At 34.4% G+C, this 26,011-nt stretch overlaps 2 protein-coding genes and 1 non-coding gene across 4 annotated transcripts; all 3 read left to right on the top strand.

Moving 5' to 3' along the window:
• Positions 1-2,484: 2,484 nt before the first annotated feature.
• Positions 2,485-7,560, top strand: LOC142605538 (uncharacterized). Its single transcript, XM_075776940.1, has 7 exons — positions 2,485-2,823; positions 3,688-3,743; positions 3,839-4,752; positions 5,560-5,758; positions 5,870-6,055; positions 6,212-6,588; positions 7,108-7,560. The coding sequence occupies exons 1-7, from the start codon at positions 2,642-2,644 to the stop codon at positions 7,246-7,248; spliced, it is 2,055 nt and encodes a 684-aa protein (XP_075633055.1). The 5' UTR covers positions 2,485-2,641; the 3' UTR covers positions 7,249-7,560.
• Positions 7,561-8,303: 743 nt separating this feature from the next.
• TRNAK-CUU (transfer RNA lysine (anticodon CUU)) lies at positions 8,304-8,376 on the top strand. The gene has a single exon. It is a non-coding gene; the product is annotated as a tRNA-Lys (tRNA).
• Positions 8,377-13,386: 5,010 nt separating this feature from the next.
• Positions 13,387-18,753, top strand: LOC142606700 (general transcription factor IIH subunit 2). 2 transcript variants are annotated; one of them, XM_075778035.1, is made up of 5 exons: positions 13,387-13,690; positions 15,062-15,392; positions 15,930-16,391; positions 16,681-17,056; positions 17,720-18,753. In XM_075778035.1, the coding sequence occupies exons 2-5, from the start codon at positions 15,108-15,110 to the stop codon at positions 17,866-17,868; spliced, it is 1,272 nt and encodes a 423-aa protein (XP_075634150.1). In that variant the 5' UTR covers positions 13,387-13,690; positions 15,062-15,107; the 3' UTR covers positions 17,869-18,753. The 2 variants fall into 2 exon arrangements, with proteins under 2 accessions (XP_075634150.1, XP_075634149.1); XM_075778034.1 differs by having other exon boundaries at positions 13,388-13,690; positions 15,048-15,392.
• Positions 18,754-26,011: the final 7,258 nt, after the last annotated feature.

Genomic DNA, 26,011 nt, shown 5'->3' with positions numbered 1-26,011 from the left:
AAAATGCTCTCCTCGGGTAAGTCTGAGGATTCATTTCTTATATATGAATGTTACAAGTTTTAAACCCAGTAATACATTGTTCACTTCCTTGTTTTTCTATATTCCAGAGAAAAGCCCCTTACTTCTGGAAGGTTCCCTACCTTTTATGTCCTTCTTTCTTGCATCATAGCTCTACACTTGTACGCCTTTAAACATTCCTCAGGGTAATTGTCCCATCACAGCTCTTCTGAAGGTGGTAGAAGGGGCTGCTAGCTGTGAAGTCACTGTTCAGGTGTCATTTCCACATTAATGCAACTGACATTGTTGGTATGAAGCATTCAATGCGAGGGTAGGAAGTATATCTTTCAGGATACTTCCTGCCACGTCCCTTGCTCCTTCCATGGTCCCCTTTTCCCTTATTAGGCCTTTGTAAGATACTAACTACCCTGTTTCTGCTTCCATCCTCAAGCAAGTGGACTCCTCGGATCTTACTCATCTCCTCGGGCTAGCTTAGACAAGCTTTTCCGTGGTCTAATCCTCTCTGCTCCTCGAACCCCCCATAACTTAAATCTTAAAAAATTATATGAAAAAAAAATCATAACATAAATTTTTTTGACACCATTGTAAGAATACATAAAATGTAACCAACGGTAAAATTTAAATAAGTATGGATAATATTTTTTGCTATTGTTAAAAAAACTTGTTGTATAATAAAATTGATATTAGTAATAGATCTATGAAAATTGATGTTACTTTAATCATAACTAGTCAATTTAACAAGTTGCAAAAAATATTTAAAAAAAATTTGTATCCTTAACATAGCCCTGAAATTTAGGATATATATATATAAATATATATTTTTTATATAACTAATATTTAGAGTTTATAACTTTTTAAATTACTACTTATTTTTTAAATTACAGTCGTCCCATCAAAATTTTGTAGGAATGGCAACGGGTCGAGTTTGGGGTGGGTTTTTCTATTCTCGAACCCGACCCGCGGGCCTACTACTGTGACCCGAACCTAGACCATTTAATAAACGGGTTTTTTTCTCTCCCCAAACCCACCTCGTCTATGATGCCCCAATTTGATTGATTGTTTGATGTGTGTGGGTGTATGATGAGTCCCACATCGGGTATTTACTGAGTTGAACTAGGCTTTATTAACAACTACAAGGAACCTTAATTGTGACTAGTTCTTTTGAGGTACAGTGTAGATGTGGCTAGCGCTTTTTCTTAGGTCGTTACATATGGTATCAGAACCAGCCTGGTAACCCCGTGTAGGCTTGGAGACACTACTCCACAAAGTGATCCCTAACGAGGACGTTAGAGATTTAAGTGGGGGGATTGTGATGCCCCGATTTGATTGATTGTTTGATATGTGTGGGTGTGTGATGAGTCCTACATCGGGTATTTACTAGGTTGAGCTGGCTTTATTAACAATTATAAAGAACTTCATTTGTGACTAATCCTTTTAAGGTATAGCGTAGATGTGGCTAACACTTTTCTTTGGGTCCTTACATCGTCGGGTCCCCGCGGGCCCTGTCCCCTCATGCCCAACCCAGCCCAAAACCAAAAACACAAATTTCGATTTATGATTTTTTAGCCCAAAATCAAAAACACAAACACAAATCCAAACATAAACACAGATATCACAAACACAAAATTCAGATTTATGATTTTCCCTTTCAAAATCACAAACCAAACACAAATTTCAGATTTATGATTTTTTATTTCAAAATCACAAACACAAACAAAAACACATAAATCGTAAACACAAACACAAACTCATATGATTGAGATGAACTAAACTTAGAAAAAAGAAAAAAAAATGGAGAACGACGTGGAGTGAGGCCGTAAGGCCATGAGTGAATAGCTAAGCGAGGCAATGAGGGGGGCGGCTGAGTGAGGCCGTGAGAGGGTGGCTAACTAGCAGGGTGTGAGATGGGTGAGGGATATGGCAGATGGGCGAGGGAGATGAAAGGGGCAGAGGGCTGTGCAACAGTGCGGGATCAGCAACAACGAGGACGAAACGGAGTTGAGAGAGTAGAGAGCTGTGCCTGTGCTTGATTGCTTGTGGCCGTGTGAGTGAGAGAGCTAAGAGATGAATGAGTTTAGAATATATTTATACTTAGGGTTAGGGTTTTTAATTTTTTTTTAATATTATATATGTAACCGAGTCGAGTTTAGGGTCAAGTTTGCATAATACCCGAACCTGTTTTGAGTTATTTTAATTAAAACCTAGACTCACCCCATTTGCTTCAGAGATCAGGTAAAACCTGACCCATTATGGTCGGGCCTGGCTGGGTACCCGTGGGTTGGGCCCAAATTGCCATGCCTTAAATTTTGGTAAGAAAAAAAGGAAAAAATAATTTGGTGACGAGTACCCGTTGGTCGAAAAAGTCGCCTTAATATCTCGAAATACCGCCTTAGAAAAGTTGTTAGGCATTCGTTAGCGACAATTTATTATATTTATCGAATTGAGCTAGTCTCAGTCATCAGTCACTCCCACCAAGTTTGAAACTTTTGAATTGAAAACACACTCCGAACTCCCAGCCGAGACGGTGACTGAAAACCATGATTCCATAAACACAGTGTCTCAGTGAGACCACTCTCTGTCTCTATCTTTCTCTAATTGTGTCTGTTACAAACAAACCCTAACCATGGAATCTAGAGATAAAAAGGGGTCGGCTCCACCGAAGCCTTCCAAGTTCGCGGTGTACCAGAACGCAGCCCTCTCCGCTGCCCTCACCGCTAAAAGCTTACAGCCTCCCAAATACACCCTCCTCTGCATCTTCTGTCTCTCCTCCGCCTCCGCCTGCGCTCTTCTCACCGTTCTTTCTCGGTACTATTTCTTCTTTCTCTCTCTAGTTTCACTTTCAATTTAGTTTTATTTTTCTAGTTTTTTAAAAGCTTCCCCTAGTTTGAAACTTGTTTTTTTTTTTTTTTAGTTTAAAATTAGCGCTTGTAAAAAGCTACGAGGAGATTCTGTTGCGAAACGGAGTTTTTGAGTTTTAAAAACGCTCTTTTATGCTCCCAAAGATAAGTGTTATTAGTTTCTCTATGGTTTTAAATCTTGCATTATCAAGATGAATTGATGGGACAATTTTTGTAAATTTTGGAACTTGATTCGATTGCTTTTCGGTCTTATTTACTCTTGGTGATAAAATTTAAATGAATTGTTGTTGCTTTGAGGAGCAAGAAAGTGTTTCGAATGTGAAAGTGTCAATGCCATAGGGTTTTGTGACTTAGTTTTCAAACCCTTTGAATGTGGGAAAAGGAGAGGAAAGAAAAGTAAAAGTTTTGAGTCATGAGTATCTCACTACATTGAGTCAAAATTTAAACTTATACAGGAAAAATTCCGACAAAAATTTTTATTGCTTAACAAAACTGAACCTTGAATTCTTAGATTTTCAAACTTATTATGCTAGTAGGAGATGGAAAAAAATTTATAAGCAAGAAAAGGACTTAAGTCCTAAACAAAGTAGGAAAAGAAAACAAGACATTTATTGCTTATGTGCTGAAATTAATTGAGATTTTCTATTATAAGCAACATAGATTCAAGTGTTTATTGTCCATTTTCTTTTCTCTCCAACCAAAAAAAAAAAAAAATCCAAACTAGAATAATGCATTTTAAGTTCTTAATTATGTCCATGGGTTTTGCTTTTGAAATTCATGTCGCTAATTATCTTCAATTGACTTTTTGAAGGGAGAATGGGTTCATTGATGATTTGAAGTTCAAAAGTCTTCCCCAAGAAACAGCATGTAAGTTTTTAAAAAAGAAAAAAAATTCCTTAGATTAGTTTACTGACTGCTCTAATTGCTATATCTATTTTGAAAATCTTGTTTTTGTGTCTCAGATTTGTTTGTCAAGGCAATACAGACTATAGTGGGCTTAGTCTTTTTTGGAACTATCTTTGCCCTCTTTAAAGCCATCTCTCTGCGTAGAGAAAGAAATATTGCTGCTGTGCCTGTTTTATCTTCCAATAAAGGAAATAAGGATCAAACATGTCTTTCGAACCATCAACTAGAACTTTTGGGAATAAAACCAAAGGTTAAACAAGTAGTATCCGATTCTTCGAAGAAACCTCCCAAGTCTAGACCTCACTTGACACCTTCTTCAGATGTCCTTGTTCCACTTCATCAGCCAATTACCAGCCCAAATCGTTCATCAAGAACGAGTGCAGATAGATCAAACTCCAGTGGGGGAAATAGGATCCGTGCTGTCAGCACCCCGTCCAAATCACCAAGTTCTTCCTCTTCTTTATATCTTGTCCCTGGTTCTGTTTCACAATTGCCTTCTGTTCAGAATTCGCCTGGGGTGGATTCGGTGGTCTCGTCTCCTTGGTCAAATAAGCGAACCTCCTCTGGAAAAGAGATAACATCAGAAGAACAGCTTGAACAGTTTTTGGCAGAAGTAGATGAGAAAATAACAGAATCAGCAGGGAAACTGGCTACTCCCCCCCCAACCATTAGTGGTTTTAGCATAGCCAGTCCGAATACAATTTCCAGTTCAGCTAATACCTCTGGAACTACTAGGAGTACACCGTTAAGGTCTGTGAGGATGTCTCCAGGTTCCCAGAAGTTTAGCACTCCCCCCAAGAAAGGAGAGGGTGACCTTCCTGCACCTATGTCCATGGAAGAGTCCATTGAAGCTTTTGAACATTTGGGCATCTATCCTCAAATTGAGCAATGGCGTGACCACATCAGACAATGGTTTTCTTCAGTTTTGCTTAATCCTCTACTTAAAAAGATTGAAATGAGTCATATTCAGGTCAATCATCACCTCCTTCTCTCATCCTTTTGTTTTTATTTCTTTGGCTACTTTGTATTTTGTGAAAAAGTATGATGTTCTCAATAAATACTCATGGCATGTTGCGTTTAATTAATTTTCATCTTGATTACAGTTTGTTTATGGTAAAAATGTGGGATTTGGGATTTATTCTTCCCAAATTGAAATTCTAGACTTTCTTGAGTGATATAAATGATAGGTGGAAGTATTAATTGCTGGGCTTTTATTGGGGATTCCTACTTGAGTTTAGAAAAAATGAAAAAGCATATGTTTATCAATATAATACTACAGAACATAATTTGGAAAACCCATATTATATTCAGGAATAAATCAGCATGATATGATTACTTTTCAACTTTGCTTGGTACTGGTTTCTCATATAAGTTTAAAACTTGACATAATTTGGAATTGACTTGAAAAACTGAGAAAAATTAGAAAAGAGTTTGGTGCCTTGAATGATAGTGATGCAAGTTCTTAAAACCTAACACCCCTCTCCCCCGGGCTCACGCCCCTTCTTCTTCTTATTGGGTTATGGTAATACAGAGGGAAATGGATTGCAAGCACATGTTTAATTAAAAGTTTGACTAGCGTCAAGCATCTTAAAGATTAATGTTCCTTTTTTCATAATATTAACACATGCTCTATGGACATATGAAGGTCCCTAGTCATGTTGCATGAAAGATTGTCCTGGATACTGCAAAGAGCTGAAATCAAATGAGATAATCAGTAGCATAAATTCCTCTACAATGTCGTTCTATTGATACTTATCTAGAATTCTTGTATTTGTAGGTAATGCAAGCAGCTGCTAGACTAGGTATTTCAATTACAATAAGTCAAGTCGGAAGTGATTTACCAACTACTGGAACTCCAACTTCTGTTTCTCCAATTGATAGGACTAAGGAGTGGCAACCAGCATTTACTCTAGATGAAGATGGAATTCTTCATCAGTTACGTGCTACTCTTGTGCAGACTATTGATTCTTCCACATGTAAGCTGCCCCACCATCAATTATTTGATATAGGTTATTTTGAAATTACGGGATTTGTTTTGTTTACAGTCCTTTGCTGATGTTTTATGTGGTTGTTTCCATCATGTGCAGCCAAGTTGCCTCTAGCCAACCTGCAACAATCCCCACAACAGAATCCCTTGATCCCTATTATGCAGGAGTGCGTAGATGCTATCACTGAACACCAGAGACTTCATGCTTTGGTGAAAGGAGAGTGGGTTAAAGGATTGCTACCTCAAAGCAGTGTTCGAGCAGATTATACTGTACAACGGATCCGAGGTAATTGGAATCTTGATTTTTTTCTCCATATGCTTATTGCCTTTCTTAGGTCTCCCATAGACTTCTGAATTAGAGTATGCTAATCTAGAATATCTTATCACAACTGTTTTGTCTGTGTAATCTAACCTTAGATTACTTGCATGTGGAATTTCTCAGAGCTCGCTGAAGGAACCTGCTTGAAAAATTATGAGTATCTTGGAAGTGGGGAGGTATATGACAAAAAGAACAAGAAGTGGACTCTTGAGCTTCCAACTGATTCTCACTTGCTTTTGTATTTATTCTGTGCTTTCCTAGAGCACCCAAAGTGGATGCTACATGTGGATCCAACATCTTATGTTGGAGCCCAGTCTATCAAGAACCCATTGTTCTTGGGAGTTCTGCCTCCAAAAGAAAGGTTTCCTGACAAATATGTTGCGGTCGTATCTGGTGTACCTTCTTTTTTTCATCCAGGAGCTTCTATACTGATTATTGGAAGGCAAAGCCCCCCAATCTTTGCCTTATACTGGGATAAAAAGCTTCAATTTTCACTTCAGGTTAATATTCGATATGATCAATTTTCTGATTACATTGAATATGTCTTGCGCTGTTATTTTCTAATGAAGAGGTCTCATTGTGCTTAAAATTTTGTAGGGTTCAGGGCAAGTACATTACATATCTAATTAAGATTTTGTTTTCCCATTACATCGAATATGTATTGTTGGGCATGATTGAATATTTTTTTCCCCATATAAGCCAGGATTGACATCTTGTATGTGTTTTGCCTGTTTTGTCCAGTCTTGATAGCTTTATTGGATGGGTCAAGCTTCTATTTACTAGGTGCCTTTAGTGTGATAGATCTAGGCTTTGGCATCCATCCATGCAATAAACATTCTTATTAGCTATTTTTTTCTTAGTCATTCATTAGAGAAAAGCAATGTCTGTATTGACATTTCTCTGTCCCCTATGTGTGTGCCCTTTTGCAAATGTGAATATACTTAACGTGTTGGTGCTAGTTAGTCATTTATGCATAGTAGTGTCTATGTCTTAAAAATAATTATGTTATTTATTTTCAGGGAAGAACAGCACTTTGGGATTCCATCTTGCTTTTGTGCCACAGGATTAAAGTTGGATATGGAGGGATGGTTCGAGGTATGCATCTTGGTTCCTCAGCCCTGAGCATCCTTCCAGTTCTGGCTTTGGAAACTGAAGACTGAGTACTTGTTAGGGCTGCTGCATTTTTCTTGTAATAGGCTTATTGCTGCTGACAACAGCTGCAAAGGACTCGTGAATATGAGTTCAGACTGCACTTTTCCATTGCTAACTTGGCTGAGTGAAACCTATCTGAGATGAGACCGCTGTTTTACTCACCCTATTCAAGTCCATTGATGATTGACTCTGGGTTCCGGGGTTTCTGGCCATTTTGTATTCTTTAGATGAGAGAGCTTTTGGCCAAAATGTAGGGATAATTTATAATTTATTGGCTTGTACTGTTCTGCAGAAATCTTCGCTTAATTTCCCATTGTCCAAACTTGTGTCATGCAATCATACAACAACAGTCCCTGATCATATGCTAAACACCCCTGTTTGAATAATTCACATTATTCTAGGGTGCCTTTCATCATAACTTCAAGGAAGAATGACTTAATGGGAAACAATGCCTGAATTTCTGTACGTATGATTCAGTCATTATCAGGGTAATTCTAAAAGCAGTCAAAAAGAAAATACCTTCCCCTGTAAAAACAAAAATATATTGATCTGAGGTTTAGTTTGATTTTTTGTTCTTTTAAAAAAATTATTTAAAGGGATTTAGCCTGGGTTTAGTGACTCCAAAGGTACAAATTTGTTAGAGTTCTAAAACTATCTGACGGACTGACACCATAGGTAACATCATTTTTTGTTCTTTTTTTTTTAAATTTTTTTTTAATTTTTAGCCTATCTGTAGGGTTTCTTAGAAGGAGTGTAGGAAACTAAGGAACCTTAAAATCTTCTATTACCACCCCAAATATACTCATGATCTTGGACTAAGACTGCGAAAGAGGCACATCTAGATGATGAGACCAAAGCTGGAACAAAACTTGTACTCTCTCATGGAAGATGAAATTCTCCATAGTGCTACAAAAACTAGAAAGTAGAAACCTCCTAAAATTAAAGTTTCGAAGTTGCATCAGTTGGAAACTCACGGATATGACACGTTTAAAAAAATAAAAAATGCAGTCGTATGGAATTACAATGGGTTTTATAATTACAACGACAAATGCAATAACAAGTGGCCCGTCTAGCTCAGTTGGTAGAGCGCAAGGCTCTTAACCTTGTGGTCGTGGGTTCGAGCCCCACGGTGGGCGCGAGTAGTCTTTTTTATTACATGTCCCATTAACATAAGTTTAGCATTTTTAGCTTGAAATATGTTGTTCCCCTCGGGAGCATATCACCTGGCTATAAGGATACACACCATTTGTGTTAAACCATGACCAAGTTTATTAAATTTCATAATTTATGTTACTAAGAGTCTGTTTGGATAGAACTTATTACTGAAAACACTGTAGCAAAATAATTTTTAAATGTGTAAAAAGTACTGTTCATGCCAAAAATCACTGTTCATGGCCAATGAACAGTGACAGACACGCTGAAAAAGAAAAAAAAAGGAAGCCAGACGTGGACGCTGGACGTGGAAGCTGAATCCAAACACATTCTAAGTGCGTTTGGATTGAAATGAAAAATTAAAATTATTTTACTATTCAGCTTATTTTTGCTACTATTCATGAGCCCATTGCACTTTTTGATACTATTCATGAGCCTATTGTACTATTTCAACTAACTTTTACATTTATTTACAATACTTTCAGCAATAAGTTTTCAGTTTTAGCAAAACTAGTCACTAACCCGTGCTATGCATGAAGGGACAGACTTAGGATTTTAGGCTAGGGGGGCCGGAGTTAAGCGAATTTTTTTAAAAAAATACGCATCCATATAGTATTAAAAAACTATCAACCAAGACAAATACACAAAAACCATTGTTTCTTAATATATTAAGATACAACCAACTACCAACAAAAACAAAAGACACGAAACACTATTGCTTCTTAATACAATTATCTATGAAAAAGGAACTCGACGCTCTTTTAAATCTTCAAAATTATCTATGATTGAATCCAAACTAAATGTCAAAACTATATCCCTTTCAATGTATAAATTTAGTATTTTTCACTTCTTTTCAATTTATAAATTTATCTAATTTAGCATTATGAGTTACCAATAGGCGTAAGTGAATTACTGTTATTTTCTTAAATTTATGTGACAATTTACTATATTATATGATTTATTATGCATTATCCCCAAAATCTTTTCCTAAATTTACCCTTTTTTTTTTCTTTCACTTGTCCTTGTTATTGCACAACTACTAGTCAACAAACAATCAAACATGTTCTCTCTCTATCTCTCTTTGCTATACAATATAAGAGAGAGAGTCACAAACACAGAGTGACAGAGAGTAACGAAGCCAAAAGGCCCAAAAAAAACACCACAGACACAAATTCAATTCACAATCACCAACATCAGTTCATCACTATCAGTAAAAACACAAATACCACAAGTCCACAGGCACAGATAGTCAGATTCACAAACAATCAAAAATTATATTAGGTTTTGAAGGATAGAATAAATACTTGTGAACTACTGGACTGGGCAAATTGAGCAACCGACAGGAAGATGGGTCTCATGTCGGCATGGCGGAGTAGGTGAGTGGCCTTTTGGGTCTGCGACAAGCGACAGTTGACAGGGACTGGGGCGGGTTTACGAGATGGGTCTCGCGTGATGGCGGCGTGGGCAGCAAGATGAGTCTTTCTCGCGTGGTGGCGGCATCACAGCGTGGACAGCGGCAAGATGGGTCTTTCTCGCCTCTCACTCTCTCAATTTCTTTGTACTACTCTCTACTCTATCTGTCTCGCTTCTCACTCTTTCTTGCCTCTAGCTTTCTCTCTTTTTTTTTTTTTTTTTTTCATTTCGTTTTTCCATTTGGTTTTGGACTACTGGCTCAGTGGGTCTACTCTTTTTTTTTTTTTTTTTTAACATTTACATGGGCTCTGGGTTGGCTAACTCAGTGGGATGGTTCAAGATTTTCGGAGGGGGGCTTGGGCTAAAAAGAAGGGGGTGGGGGGTAAGTCTTCTTCTTGTTTTTGTTTTTGTTTTTTTTTTTTTGTGGAAAATTTACTTACTAAAATTTTTTTTTGGGCTTAGGGGGCCGGGGCCCCCTTAGGCCTCCACCTGGGTCTGTCCCTGTATGCATGGGAACTTACATATTTGTGAGGTAGACTAAAATAATTTTATAAAAAATTTAAGAAACTACACCATTGCATAATTTGCTTTTGTATAACTTCAATTTGTGTTACAATTTGATGAAGAAGCCGCTGCTTAAATGTGCAATGACTTACAAAAATTTGTAAAATGATAATTTTATTTAAATATTGTGTTGATGTGGAAAATTATGAGAGATTCAGAGGCTTTGGCTCGCAAATTTGGAGATAAATTATCAATGTTTGAGTTTGAGTTTAAGTTGGACTTGTTAGAGAGATAGAGTTTCACTCATTGTTAAGTTTGGATTAAACAAAAATAATTTTATTTAAATAATATGATATTTATCTTTAAATATTGTGCCGATGTGGAAAATTGTAAGAGTTTTAGAGCTTTCAGTTTTATATATAGAGTTTCACTCATTATTAAATTTGGATTAAACAAAAATAATTTTGTTTAAAAAAATAATAATGATGAGTTTGAGTTTAAGTTGGACTTGTTAGAGAGATAGAGTTTCACTCCTTGTTAAGTTTGGACTAAACAAAAATAATTTTATTTAAATAAAATAAAATCTTTATTTAAATATTGGGCTGATGTGGAAAATTGTGAGTTATTTTTATTTAAATATTGTGCTGACGTGAAAAATTGTGAGAGTTTCAGAGGTTTCGATTATATATATAGATACGCGGTATCCAAACACACCCTAAGAAAACCACAAATGATACCCAAAAGTTATAATCTTAAAATTGACATTGTGAGTTTCTTTCTACCCTAATTTTTTAGTCCTCCATGGGTGTTTCTCAATGTTATTCTGCCTTGTTCTCTTCTTTTTGAAGAGAATGGGGTACTTATAGGCAAAACAAACTTGTTCCCTAAAGAAGGGTGAGATGGCGGTGATGACCTTTGTCAAATCGTTCATGTTGTCGTCAGATTTGTGGAGGGGTTGTAGGCCTAATATTATTTCCTCCATTGTTCAGACAGGTTATTTAGCATTTTAATGCTAGATAATTGTCAGTAGTTGGTAGTAATAAATGCAAAGGTGACAACTTTCTTCCCTTTTAAGTTATCGTTTCCTTGTATCAAAAAAAAAAAAAAGAAGTTATCGTTTCCCAATTCAAAAGGTTTACTACTCAGCATGGGGGCTTTGTTCATCAAGAGGTATTAAGGTCAACTTAGGAACCTCGAGACTTGAGGGTTGTACGAGATCATGAGCCTCAATTTTCCTTAGACATATTATTGGAAGCTTGGTTCGGTTCGACCGTGGAGATCCCAAGGGAAGAACTCAACAAGGATCCCCCCCCCCCCCCAAGCTTGATCCTTAAGATGGGCTTGTTCGGGCCATCGGCAATGGGTTTGATTAGGGGAAAATTAATTATGATTAATTTTACATTGTTACTTTCACCATCTTACTTTGTTTGTCCTATTTGAAAAGTCAAATTTTTTAAGGGAACATCATTTATTGTCTTGTCTGCCTTATAAAAATGTATAAGTTTACAAAACTACCCTTAAATAAATTTATCAGCTTTTTTTAAAAAAAAAAATCTTAATGAGGCAACTAAAAAAGTGCCTTAATTAAATTGATTTTTTTATAAATATAAATATTATACTTAGTTTTCTTTTCAAATAGTTTTGAAAATAAAGTAGGGTATAATATGAATATTAGTAAATTAATAACTTTTATTTTTAGAAATAGAACGATATTTTGGGACATTCTAAAATAGAATAGATGACAAACTAAATGGGACGGAGGGAGTATTATTTATGAACGTGTTGTTTTAACGCTCCGTTTGTTTCAATGGAAAACCTAGTGTAAAAATAATTTTCCTTATTTTTCAGTGTTTGGTTGCATAAAAAAAAGATAAGTCAAAGGAAAATTATCTTTGATCAACATAAAAAGTATGACTTATTTTTAGAGATTGTTTTCCATTAAATTTTTTTGGAAAACAACTCTATCTCATAACAAGCTAAATAAGGGAAGTTAAGAAATTTTTTTCAACTCAATTAAAGTTGCTACCAAACATGAGAAAATGATATAGTTTTATAAAAAATGTTTTTTAGAAAATAACTCATTTTCTAGAAAACATCATTGTTAAAACAAACAGAGCGTAAGTTAGATTTTTTTCTCAAGAGTGGCACATATGATATTTTCAATGGATACGTTAAGGGTTAAAATCCTCTAACCCATCTATAAAACATTTGAAAAGTTATATTAATCTTTTAGTTGCAAAATGACAAAACTTAAATACAATACAACACATTATAGAACTATTCTTTTGTTACCCATTTTAAAAATCTAATATACTTAGAAGCTCTGTCACTTCTCTCTGTCTCTCTCCACAATGAATGCAAGGAAAGCCCAATAATGCATAAGCGCCCAGGTTGTTCTATATGCTCTTGTAGCCTTCCATGCTCAGTTCCTCAGGGATCTCCCCCTCTCTGGTACTTTTTATTTTTCTCTTGAATTTACAAACCCTTTTAACTAGTTTTGAAACTTTCTCATAATCTATATTGGTAGATTATCAAATGCTTTAAGAAAATTTATATTTTGAATATTCAATTTCAATACCATGTTTTACCTTATGAATTCAGAAACCCTGACCTATTACCTGGTTTTGAAGCTCTCTCATTATCAAATGCCCTTTTTAATCTTCCTTGTTTTGAGTTCTATTAGATTATCACTCCTACTTTCTTAATGGGTTTTTAACAGGGGAAAAAAATCGTAAATCCCATTTGCTTTCTTAGTAACTAGATAGGTGGCTAATTTTTAAAACATGTGACTAAGTAACAACATTGTTATTCAAAAGCTGAAAACTGCTCTTGATGTGTTTTCAAAATACCTAAATTAACAATTGTGATTCAAACAATTTTTTTTTTTTTATAATTTATATATAAGCATGATTCAAATACTCCTGACTAAACTCTCCTGTCAAACATATTTTTTTTGGGGTTCACACATTTTTTTCGAGCTCTTAATTCTCAGTATTTAAACACCAAAAAGTACTGTTCCAGCAGACATACCAAACAAACAAAGCCTAAGCATATGTATCTAAGTTCTGGCCTCCGTAAAAATGTACTTAGAATTGCAAGTCTCTCTCTCTCTCATAGTCTCATCATTCAAGTAAAAACTCTCTCTCTCACTCACTCAATAAGCCTACTTTACTCAGTCTCTCTTAAAGCAACGGACACATTCTTGTCTTGAGATTACAAAAAACCCACCACCCCTTCTCTGTTCTTCTCTTCTCTCCCATTCAATCTGATCACAGCACCGTCGCGACGCTGCGCCTTTCCACCGCCTCGACTCGGCATCCCAAGCCTCCGCCGAAAAAAAAAAAAAAAGAAGCAAAAACCCGTTTGCCAACTGAGAAAACCGTAAGCCCCATTCATTGTGTTCAATCTTTTCTATAATTTTTTGGTTCGAATTTCGTCTCTATTAGCTTATAGATAGATCAACTAAATATATGAACAGGACCACCTTGTTTCGTATTAGACCATGTTTGTATCTGGGTGTATGCATAGCTTTAATCAATCTCTAAGACATTGTGTTTATGTTTAATTGTAATATCTTATATTTCTAGCAACAGATCCTGAAAACTTCGTCGATTATTGTAAAAAAAAGAACATCAAGGTTTGATTTTTGCAAAGGTTGAAACTGATGTTGGTGTGTTGGAATCTATATCAGAGGGCTTGAGTTGTGAAGACTTTGGGAGTGAATAGTGAATAAGCTATAACATTGAGATTTTCCCTATTTAACTTATTGACCCAAATTGATAGATTGAAATAAAAAAAAATGCAACTTCAGGTTCAGCCTTTATCTTTGGGTACCTTGGATAACTGGGTATGTGTTAATTTAGTAAATGTTTGTGTTGTTGTTTTTGAGTTCTTAGACCTGGGTAAACACGTGGGATAAGCATTTGAGCTTCTTTGAGGAGAGACTTTGAAGGGCCTAAGCTTTGGAGAGAGTTTTCTTGAATTGATATCGTATCGGATGGAGATGTTTCGCTTATTGGGCATAGTGTTAACCTTCACGATGTTGTTGTTGTTTGTTTGTTTCTAGTGTAGTTGAGTTTAGTTTTCCAGAGGGTTTGGTGGTGGTGGTGGTGGTGGTGGGCTCGTCTCATTAATGTTTGTTTCCTGAGAAAACTGAAGTTAAAAGAAATGAAGTTCCATAGTTCTCTGTAATGACTAATGATGTCTTTTTGTCAATGATAGTGTGGCTTAATTTGGGGGTTTTTTTTTCCCTTTGATTTTTGCATAAGAATTTATGTTGATTTTTATTATATAAGAGTATGATGAGTTGGGTTTTTTTATGGATTTTTTTTGCTAAATGGATTGGATGTGGATTTGGTTTAGCAATTTTTTCTTCTTTGAATTCAGAGTTTGTTGTTGTTGTTCTCTCTCTCTCTCTTTCTCTCTCTCTCTCTCTCTCTCTCTCTCAGAACCTGTATACAATCAATGTGGTCAGGTCATAGAACCCAAAAAATTGACATTGTCCATTAACAAATTTTTAATTTAACAGAATCGGGGACATTGCTCAATTTTATTTTAAAGTCGAGAAGACATTGAGATGGACCCAATAGTTTAGGGAGGAAAGTGAAATTAACCCAAAGTTTTATCTTAATGGATATCTAATTGTTAATCTTCAGTAAATATAATAATATTTGAGGACTCTTTTGATTGTTTGAGTGAAAATATTTCTGAAGTAATATCTGTTCTAACACATCAACAGAATTTATCTTGCAGCTTGGTCTCCATCTGAGAACCCATTGCTTCCTTGGCTTAGGGAAACATGAACAATGGAAATGGAAGACGATTGAATGGGGAGACAGAGGAAGATGATGATGACGAAGGAAGTGAGGGAGACCTTGATGCTTGGGAGAGGACTTATGCGGATGAGAGGTCATGGGAGTCTCTGCAAGAAGATGAGTCTGGGCTTCTCCGCCCCGTGGATAACACGACCCTTTACCATGCGCAATATCGCCGGCGCATTCGCTCTCTCTCCTCCCAGGCAACTACTGCTCGGATCCAGAAGGGTCTCATTCGCTATCTCTACATTGTTGTTGACCTCTCAAGGGTATTGGAATCATCACTTGATACCTGTCTTGTAGTAGTTCCCTTTTGAATTTTATGCAAATGGTTTGTTAATATGATCTGCTAGAACAACGTGCTAGTAATTATATGCTGGATTGAGAAATCAAAATATTGCATCTTTGTGGTGAGTATTGAATTGTAAATTGTAAGATCTGCTTAATTGGCATTTCTCCTGCCATGCCTAATGACTGTATCTAGGTAATACAACATACAACAGACTTTACATGTTTCTGACCCTCTAAAATATTTTCTTGAAAGTGGGTTTGGCAAAATATGTTTAACCTACAACTAATTTGACATCTAGGAAAAATATGTTTTTACATGTGGCATGCCCAACATATAAAGAACTGGATAAAGCACCAGATCTGGCTTTTAATTGGAAACTACCTTCAATCAATAATGACTAGGGTAGATTTGACAGCATGGATTTAGAAGTTTTGGCAATTCTTTGGATTGATTAATTTGCATTGTTTATATTTATTTATATTTTTTTTCATTTGCCTTCTCTCTATACGTGTAGGCAGCTGCAGAGATGGATTATCGACCAAGCCGAATGGCTGTGGTTGCAAAACATGTTGAGGCTTTTATTAGGGAGTTCTTTGACCAGAATCCTCTTAGTCAGCTTGGTCTTGTGACTATAAAAGACGGAATTGCTCATTGCTTAACAGATCTTGGTGGCAGTCCTGAGTCCCATGTTAAAGCGTTGATGGGTAAACTGGAGTGCTCTGGTGAATCCTCCCTACAGAATGCCCTGGATCTTGTTCATGGGTATCTAAATCAGATTCCATCATATGGTCATCGAGAAGTTCTCATCTTATATTCTGCTCTTAGTACTTGCGATCCAGGAGATATATTGGAGACTATCCAGAAATGCAAGAAGTCAAAAATGAGGTGTTCAGTTATTGGTCTCTCTGCAGAAATTTTTATATGCAAACATCTCTGCCAAGAAACTGGTGGCTCTTACTCTGTTGCCATGGATGAGGTGAGATCTACTAACTAGTGGGTGCTTCTATATTGTAACTAAAATAATTAAATTTTTGTCTCCAGGCATTTGAGTGCAAAATGGCATTCTAAATGAAGCACTAATTGTTGTAATCATTAAAATGATAACTTAGAAGAAACAAAAATCTGATATTCATTTAAATCCACCTGAGTCTAATAGAAATTCAAGAAAGTGAAGTTGCTATGAGGATAATGGTTTGGAGTGCTGCTTACTACATTCGATCATTCAGAGTTTTTTTTACAAACTTTTTTTTCCCTTTTTTTGGCAGTCCCACTTTAAAGAGTTAATACTGGAACATGCTCCCCCACCTCCAGCCATAGCAGAATTTGCCATTGCTAATTTGATAAAGATGGGTTTCCCACAAAGAGCAGCAGAGAGTTCTATAGCAATTTGTTCATGTCACAAGGAGGCTAAGGTTGGAGGGGGTTACACTTGTCCAAGATGCAAAGCACGTGTGTGTGAATTACCTACTGAATGTCGTATATGTGGGTTGACACTCATTTCTTCACCCCATTTGGCAAGGTCATATCATCATCTCTTTCCGATAGTACCATTTGATGAGGTGTCTCCATCAGTTCTGAATGATCCACATAACAGATTACCAAGATCTTGTTTTGGCTGCCAACAAAGTTTTCCAAATCCTGGTAAGCAGTTGCATAGGATGAATAAGAAATTTTTTTGCAAAGCATCTATTACATGGGCAATCCACAGTTTGGCCTGCCAATTGATCTTTTATGATAGTGCTGAAATTGCATTTGGTAGTAGGAATATATATATATATATATATATATATATATATATATATATATTGCTGAATCATGTTATACTCTTTTTGGGTTTCAACTTTATTGAAGTAATGCATAGGGATAGAAGAAAATGGGGCTAGACTGTGGTCTCTTGAAAATATATTTTTCAAAATAAATGATATATTAGTTTCTTGAATGATCTAGTAAGTCTAGAAAATCTGGTCCCTCTAGGCTTGGTGCTTTAGCACCCGATTCATTTGGTGCTACAAAATGGGCAGCAAGGTCAGGCAAGTGGTGGTATAGAACTAGAACTAAGACAGGATGATGACTTATGAGAACAATATTGTACTATGATGTAAATGAGAGAAAAAAGGGCTGATACAAATATAATCTAAGCTAATGAAATCTTAGAAGAGTCAGATACAGCATTGAAGTTCTAAGCGTCCCTTGATTCTTTTCTTTTCTAATGATTTTGTAAGTATTATATTTGTGTCCATATGAGATATGTCCTAGCCTTTCCTGCTGATTCTTTTTTTCCCCTTTTAATTGATTTTGTCTCAGGAAACAAACCTAGCCTTCGTGTCGCTTGCCCAAAATGCAAACAGCACTTCTGCCTTGATTGTGACATCTATATTCATGAGAGCTTGCATAATTGCCCTGGTTGTGAGAGCTTCAGGCATTCGAAGTCCCCCATTGCTACTGAAGAATGATGATTCCTGTGACTTAATAATACCCCCCACCCCCATCCCCCACAAAAGGTGCTAAAAGAAATTGTGTTTCAATACTGGTTCTCAAGCCAAAACTTTTTTTTTTTTGGGGAAGAGGGGGAGGGGGGTTGTAAGTTCTCTAAGCCACCCACACAGACTATAGCTTGCATAGTTGTTTTTGGTTGTGAGAGCTTCAGGGCTTCAAAGTCCCCCCTCCCCCCCCCCCCCCCCCCATTTGCTAGTGAAGAATGATGGTTCCTGTGACTTTTTAATATCAACACCCAGGTGCCAAAAGAAGTGATTCAATACTGGTTCTCAAGCCAACAGTTCTTTTTGTTCTTGGGGGTTTGGGGGGGGGGGGGGGTGTTGTAAGTTCTCTAAGCCACACAGATTATGCTGTCAGAACCATCCAGATTACCAGTCCATTTGGGCACACTCATATGGCCTTGATTTAACCTTTGAAGAGGGAATGCATTAATGCTTGTTAGGTGAAAAAGAGGGAGTGACTTATCATTTTTGCAACCACCAAGGTTAAAAGAAACCAAGTTGGTCATTTTTCCATATGAATTGTGGTACTTTTTATTTATAAAAAGTTTATATATGTTATTGATATGTTCTTAGTGAAGAGAGTTTTTAGCCTTGAAATGCAGCTTTGCCTTTGATGTCTCCTAAGAATTGAATGAGCCTGGGTAGTAATCCTTCATGATTTGTGGTAGGGGATACGAATATGATGGCTTTCTTTACTATCTGTAGAAATATTTTCTTTTAAAACATCATAGATGACCCTTTTTAATTTTATATGTTTAATGTGTAGATGGAACTCAGTATTCTAAGTTTTTGTAGCTTGTTTTGAAGATCTTTGTTATGTTGATGCCCCCATTTTAAGCATTGGTTTAATTTCATTAGATACCCTGTGTTTCCTCTTCTATAAAAAAGGAAATGACTTATCTTGGGTTAGAGAAGAGGAATGTTTGGAATGCCCAGGGAAGTCTGTTTGCAGTGACCATGAGGGACTTGTGCAACCCAATGAATTTGTGTGTTCTCTCTTTTCTTGTTGCTGAAGGTTTTGTAATTAATTCAAGATAAGAATGTTATTTGAAATGTGAATATTGAGATGGTTGAGGGCTGCCACTCTAGAGAGCTATGCTTGGGAAGCCTCCACATCTTTTATCAACATCTCATTGTCATGCAAATGGGGTCCATATTTTTAGAACTACTCTGGGAAAAAAAGTATCTAATCTTATTAGGGTATTAGAATGTTCATTGTTAGTTGTATAGCGGATGTCTCAAATTACTGTGCCATTTATACTAAAAAAATAATAAAATAAACTTGTGCTATTGGATTACACGATTAAAAATATTTTAAAGTACAAGATTGAAGACTTCTATGGAAGACCATGTCCTACATGTTATAAGTAATAGAGGATAAATAGTAATAATGTTTAATGGCGAAGTGTTTTTCAAGAGGTTATTTTGCAACAAATTAAAAATGATGTATTCTGGCAGCGGAACAAATGTTCTTAATTCCCTCTATAATAGGCTATTTTGTAGTGAAAACATTTTTGTATTGAAGGAGGGTTGGAATGGTTTGTTGCAGGCCATGCTGGGTGTGTGCTCTTCGTAGTTTAAACCTTCTTTTTGTTTGAACTAGATAATTTCCCGCGCGATGCGCGGACACTTTGCAATTTTATTTAGAAATAATTTTTATGTTTTCTATTGTATATGGTATTTATGTTTTCCAAAACTATTGTCGAATGCTTTAGCTCCCTTTTCTTAATTCATATTTATAACTTTTCTTATTCTAGAAGTAGTTCCAAACTATTGATTGGCTTTTGTTTACTAATATTGGTATATGAGATTGAAATTCTATAGTTATTAGGCATTCCTAGGAGACCATATCATATTATAAATTTAATATTAAAAATAATATATAAAAAAATTGGTACTAAATTGTAGTTATTATATATAGAATAAGGAATAATGAAAATACTTGTTTTCCAAACTGATGGTATGCCTTTTTCTTTAATTAGCTTTGTTAGAGTATCCATGCAATTTTCCTCAATGTTCATATTCAAAATATTTTTAGTATTTGATATATTTGTGAAGCAAGCTCCCAAGCATTCAAATATAGTATAAGGAAATTCAGCAATATATATAGTAGAAGGAAAATTGCAAAAAAAAAAAAAAAAAAATCTAAAAGTCTTTGTATGATTTATTAAATTCATATAAAATAACTTCATATTAACTATTAACAAATTTTCTCAAATCTATTAAATTATAAACCTCATTCATAATTTTGAATACAATTCTAATACTTCACACTAATAAGGGAAAAAAATTGTTTCATTTATGCGTGTGCAATACAATACATTAGTATCAAAGTAAAAGTAAAAAAAAAAAAAAAATACAAAAAGACTATTGTAGAGAATAAGTAAAAAAAATACAAAAAGTCTAATGTAGAGAATAGGTAAAAAAAGAAAAGAAAAAGTGAAATAAGGGTTGAAGGTTGACAAAATAGTATACAGTGACATATATTTATCAAATCAAAAGTCTCAAATCCCATAAAGGGTTCTTCATGGCTTCAGCTTGTTGGCAAAAATACAGTCACACATCACCGTAAACCCAACACAAAAACTCCAACTCCAAAAATCTCAAACAACCAAAGGCTCATATCCAATCATAACCCTCACAAAATCCACATGACCTTTGACTTCCGCATCAAAACCACAAGTCGTTTACATTCTTCCTAGTTTGGAGAATCTCATATGTGCATTTGAGTTAGGATAATGTAAAAGACTATGGGCAAGGGTATATAAAGGAGTAGAAGTGCAAGAGGTGAAAACCTAAAAAGGAAAAAATAATCTTGAAACGATGTACCTAAGAAAATAAAGAGTCATTATCTTTTAATTGGTGTTTATTTAGTAAATAAAGACTACTCATCTTGGTGAGAGATAGATGAATAGTCTTGAAACGATGAAACAAAGAAAACAAAAGGTCCATATCTTTTTTTGCAAAAGAATCCTAAAGGAGAGAGCCACTTGGCAAAACCTCATATTCTCTCAAATGAAGTCTCTCATTTTATATATATTAGTCACTAACCCGTGCGATGCACAAGATAGTTAAATAAAAATTAAAAGTACTTATTTTGTTTAAAGGTTTATGATTTAGCTTTAAAAAATGTATAACTTGAAAATAAATGAAAATAAGTAATTTTTTGTTCAATATAATAGTTTAGAAAAATTCTCTTTCTTTCATATCATTGGTTCCACATAACACATTCCGACGTGGGCTATTCTATGGTGATGACTTCACATAATAATCAACTACAATTAAATTTACTATTCATCACTAATCTAATCTATGTTATCTTGATAGTAGATCTACAAATTGTATTCTCATATTCTTAGAGATTGCCATATTATTATTATTATTATTATTATTATCTATATATAATATAAACTGAAAATTTTGACTTTTTAAGATACTTACGTTAGAATTAGGATAAAAAAATAATTATAATTTTTTTTTAATTAGACCTCACGTTAGAATATTTTTTTTTTAAATGACTCACTTTAGGTTTCAAAAACAGAAAAAAGAAAAAAGAAAGTGTAGGGTCAATGGGCCCCGGGATATATGTTGGTTTGGTCCAAAGGTATTAATTGGGCTAAAGACCCAATCCGAGGACACTGAATGGTCCGAGAATGTGTAAATGTCAGCCCACGAAGCAATGCTAAAAGGTAAAGAGGTGATATCTGGTCAAGCATATCTAAGAGAATGGTCCGATGAGGGATATGTCCTTGGCTATCTAAAGCCGAGGTAGAAGAAAGGTTGGTTGACCTTCGCAGACACTATTCTAGAAGATCTTATAGGTAAGGGTAAGCATGGTATATGTAGAAGATAAGAAGAAGGGCGGTGTGATATTTTTAATAAAGTTGCTATCACGGCCACCGCATTGAATGCTCTGCAATTGCTTCTCTGGCCGCATTAATGGGGAAGTGAGGCCTGAGCATCAGGATTCAGCTTTACAGTTGCCTTCAAAGACTTGAGGGGAGGGAGATGGGACAAGTATTTAAATCAAGAATTTGATCCATGGGTGGGAGGTGATATAGAAGGAAGAGGAAGGTGCTCAGAGAAAGGGGACGGAAAAATAAAGGGATAACACTGTATACATCACCATCCTTAGTTGTAGTCTATCTTTGAAAGAAATAATATAAATCATCATCGGCTTGTGTCCAAGGACAAATTTCTTTCATATAAACAGTTCCTTGTGTGTAATGTCGTGATCGAGCTCATTATTCTAGTTATCTAACATCATTAAAACCTAGATTTCAAGTTCACTCTCTACAAATTTCATTGTATTGGGCTTTTTTGGCCTATTCCCTTCTCACTGTGGGTTTGGGTGCAAATTGTGTCCTTACAGAAAGTTTCAAGTAAAAAAAAAAATTTAGGATTAAGGAAAAAGAGGGAGAGAGACTCCTATTAGGACTCTCTCACTATTTAGTTTAAAAAATTAAAACTTTTTTATAAATTAAAATGATGATGTCACGTTAGATTAAAAAAAAAAAAAGACTCACTCTAGGTTTCAAAAAAAAAAAAAAAATATATTCATGTAAAAAAAAATTTAGGATTAAGGAAAAAAGAGAAAGATTCCTGTTAGGACTCTCACTATTTAGTTTTAAATTTTTTTTTCTTTTTATTAAAATGATGATGTGGAACATTGTGAGAGATTCAGAAGCTTCAGTTATATATATATACACTAGTGTTTAACCCGCGCAATGCACGGGGTCATTTTATGATTTAGGGTCAGCTTTACAACACTCATCATAAAAATCATTTGATAAGTTTGGCTTTTGTCTTTCATATAAGACATGCAATATAATACCCCATATTTATGTTGTTGTCATTAAAAATCTTGACTTTGCATGTCATCAATATGTGTTGCAATATAAAAGAAAATTTTTAAAGAAACGTAAAGGTTATTGTAAATTTTTTAAGTTGTATAAGTACAATTGATACCTTTGTCTCTAAGTTCTATTCCAAGTCTTCTATTTCAGTGAAATGTTACCTTTATAAATTTTCACAATAGCTCAAGTGACTATTACAATGAATGACCCTTTATATGTTTGTAAAAATCATAATCTGTCTTATTTGCCTTTATGCTTTTACAAAAACATGTGGAAAGAAAAAGGTATTTAGAATGGATGAGGCTCTAGAAATTGACTTTCATTTATTGTATGTATATCGGCTTAACAATTATAATTATGTAAAATCCAGAAAAGCTTGTTGTGTTTAAACAAATGAACCGTAAAAACACTTTTGAACTTTGTTTAACACCAAACACAATTTTAACTATTTAATTTAATATTCCCATTAATATTAGAGTGGAATAATGAAGTCACAAAATAGAGTATATATGCTTGGACAATGAAAATAAAATTGAACATTATCTTGATGAAGGAATTAAAGAGAAAAACACAACCATAAAATTTCATATCCAATCATTTTGACAGAAAGCCAACTTATTTAGAACTACCACCTAAAAGTTAAAGAATTAAGATACCTACTTTGGCATTATAGGATATCTAAAGAATTTCAATATCGTTAAGTCTTAAATTTGCTCACAATTGTAAAATGATGTAAAAAATATTTTACATGGTACTGACATGCGTTGTAGAGGAACAAAACTTATCGTAAACAAAGATGACCCACAATCGAAACATGTGTGATCATAGCTAGAAAAAATAAGCACCAAAATAGTTCTCATCATAGTCAAACTTTCTTTAAAATGTTGATTTTCAATTGGAAATCTTATAAATTATATGTTAGCACTCTTCAATTGGCATATCTGATCCACATATAAGGAAAAATGTACCATAGAGAAAACATTGAAATTAGAGACTATGTATAAAATTGGACAAACAATAGTTAACATTGCTAAAACAATAGTTAACATTGCTATAACAATAGGGTTCAACCAGTGTTCATGCTCTGCTTCATTTAAACATCTACAATAATAATAATCTCTAAGAAAATGCATCAATTAACCTTTTTTTAACCACAGTAAAACAAATATGTACAATCTGCAAATCTCAACAACAATAGAGGATTTAAAAGTTCTCTTTGACCAAATAGAATAACATCCCAAAACAATAACTAAATATATCCTTCTACATCCCAAACACACATAATCCTTTTTTATTCTTTTTCTGTCACTCAAACACACATGACCTGTGTTAGGTGTAAAAAAACATTATTTTAATATGGTGTATTGTAAAATAAAGAATGTGATGTAAGGACTCTTGTAAGAGTAGTGGTTATAATGAAGTCCATACATATTAGAGTAGAATACTAAAATCACAAAATAGAGTATATATTCTTGAAACTTAACGTTATCTTGATTAACGAATTGAAAAAAAAAAACCCATAGAACTCCATATCCAATCATTTTGACAGGAAGCCAACTTATTTAGAATTAACACCTAAAAATTAAAGAATTAAGATACCTACTTCAGCATTACATGGTATTGACATGCATTGTGGAGGCACGAAACCTATAGTAAACAAAGATGACCCAATATCCAAACATATATGATCATAGCTACAAAAAATAAAAAAAAAGTATCAAAACAATTCTCATTATAATCAAATTTTCTTTAAAATACTGATTTTTAATTAAAAATCTTATAAATTATATGTTAGCAATACAACCACTCTTCAATTGGCAAATCTGATCCACATAAAAGAAAAAAGATATAATAGAAAAAACTTTGAAATTACAAACTAAGAATAAATTTTTTTTTTTTTTTTTGTTGATAACTACAAACTATGGATAAAATTGGACAGAAAATAGTTAGCATTACTTTTTTTTTTTTAACCACAGTAAAACACTTATATGTTCAATCTACAAATCTCACCAATAATGGAGGATTTAGAGGATTTAAAGGTTCTCTCAAAGAGAATGCATCAAATTTTTTATTTTTTTAAAAACATTAAAGCATAAATATTTCCAATTGGTGAAATTCCCCAATAATGGAGAATTAAAAGGCCTTCTGAGATATAACTCCCAAAGTAAATGAATTTAATTTGTTCTAGCATGTTCTTATATTGTAGTTAGCCATGACAATTAGCCCTGCTTATTATCCATTTTGCTTCATATCAACTCCTAGAAACGTGCTACAAAATTTAAAAGATAAGTGGTAGATGTGAAGCCAAAACTTTTTTTCTAATTAAAACATGATAAGTCACTAACCAAATTGAGTCTTAAGAATTGAGAATGATCTCTGCCATATTTAGATGTACCAAAAGCAAGGGTTCAAAATATGGTAATCCAGTAACAATAATAAAAATGAAGATCGTAATTATAGCATTTGGCAATCATAAGCTCATAAAGTACTGTCTTTTGTCTTTTGTAATTATAGTTGTAATGTGAACTTCTAGACATATTAACTTTAGGTATAAACAGCACTTCATGTGTGGGAATTACTAAAAATTTTTTTGCAAAACATAAATCATGCATTTCAACACTTACAGAATAATCACTAATAGAACTCAAAACCCTTAAAAGCAAGACAATGTAATCATTGAGTTAGACTGAATTGGAAAACCTCACAAACACATAAATAAGCCAACTTGATTACAAAACATAGCAGGAAGAAAAAAATCAAAGAGAACTCTAACTATCTATTTGGCTATCGGAAGAAGATTGAAAAAGATTAATGGAATCATAATAGTGTTTTAGACCAATTGAATCCAGAACAAAAACCAATTCAAACCTGAGTCTACTCACACATAGATATGAAAAAACGTATTGATCTACCTTAAAATTAGCACTTGAATCAAACCATTCACATACAAACCAACAACTTTTGAGTACAACACTACTTATTTAATAGGAAGAACAGCAGCCTGAGCCTATATGCAAAAATTAGTGAAATTAAGACCCAACAAATAATTCAGCAAATTTAGACCCAACAAATTGCACTCCAATTAGTCTTACATTTGGGAGGAAAAAAAAATGACAGTAATAAATTGCAATTTTAAACACATTTTATCAAACAGGTAAAGATGCTGCAAACTCAACAAACACACAGTAAGTTAATGCTCATTACACATTACACAAAAAACAATCTCTAAATAAATGTTAAGA

This window comes from Castanea sativa, chromosome 8 (assembly GCF_040712315.1).
Source record: "Castanea sativa cultivar Marrone di Chiusa Pesio chromosome 8, ASM4071231v1".
In the NCBI taxonomy this organism is placed as follows: Eukaryota; Viridiplantae; Streptophyta; class Magnoliopsida; order Fagales; family Fagaceae; genus Castanea; species Castanea sativa.
Note: the sequence above shows the minus strand (reverse complement) of the source record. Positions and strands in the feature narration are given on the sequence as shown.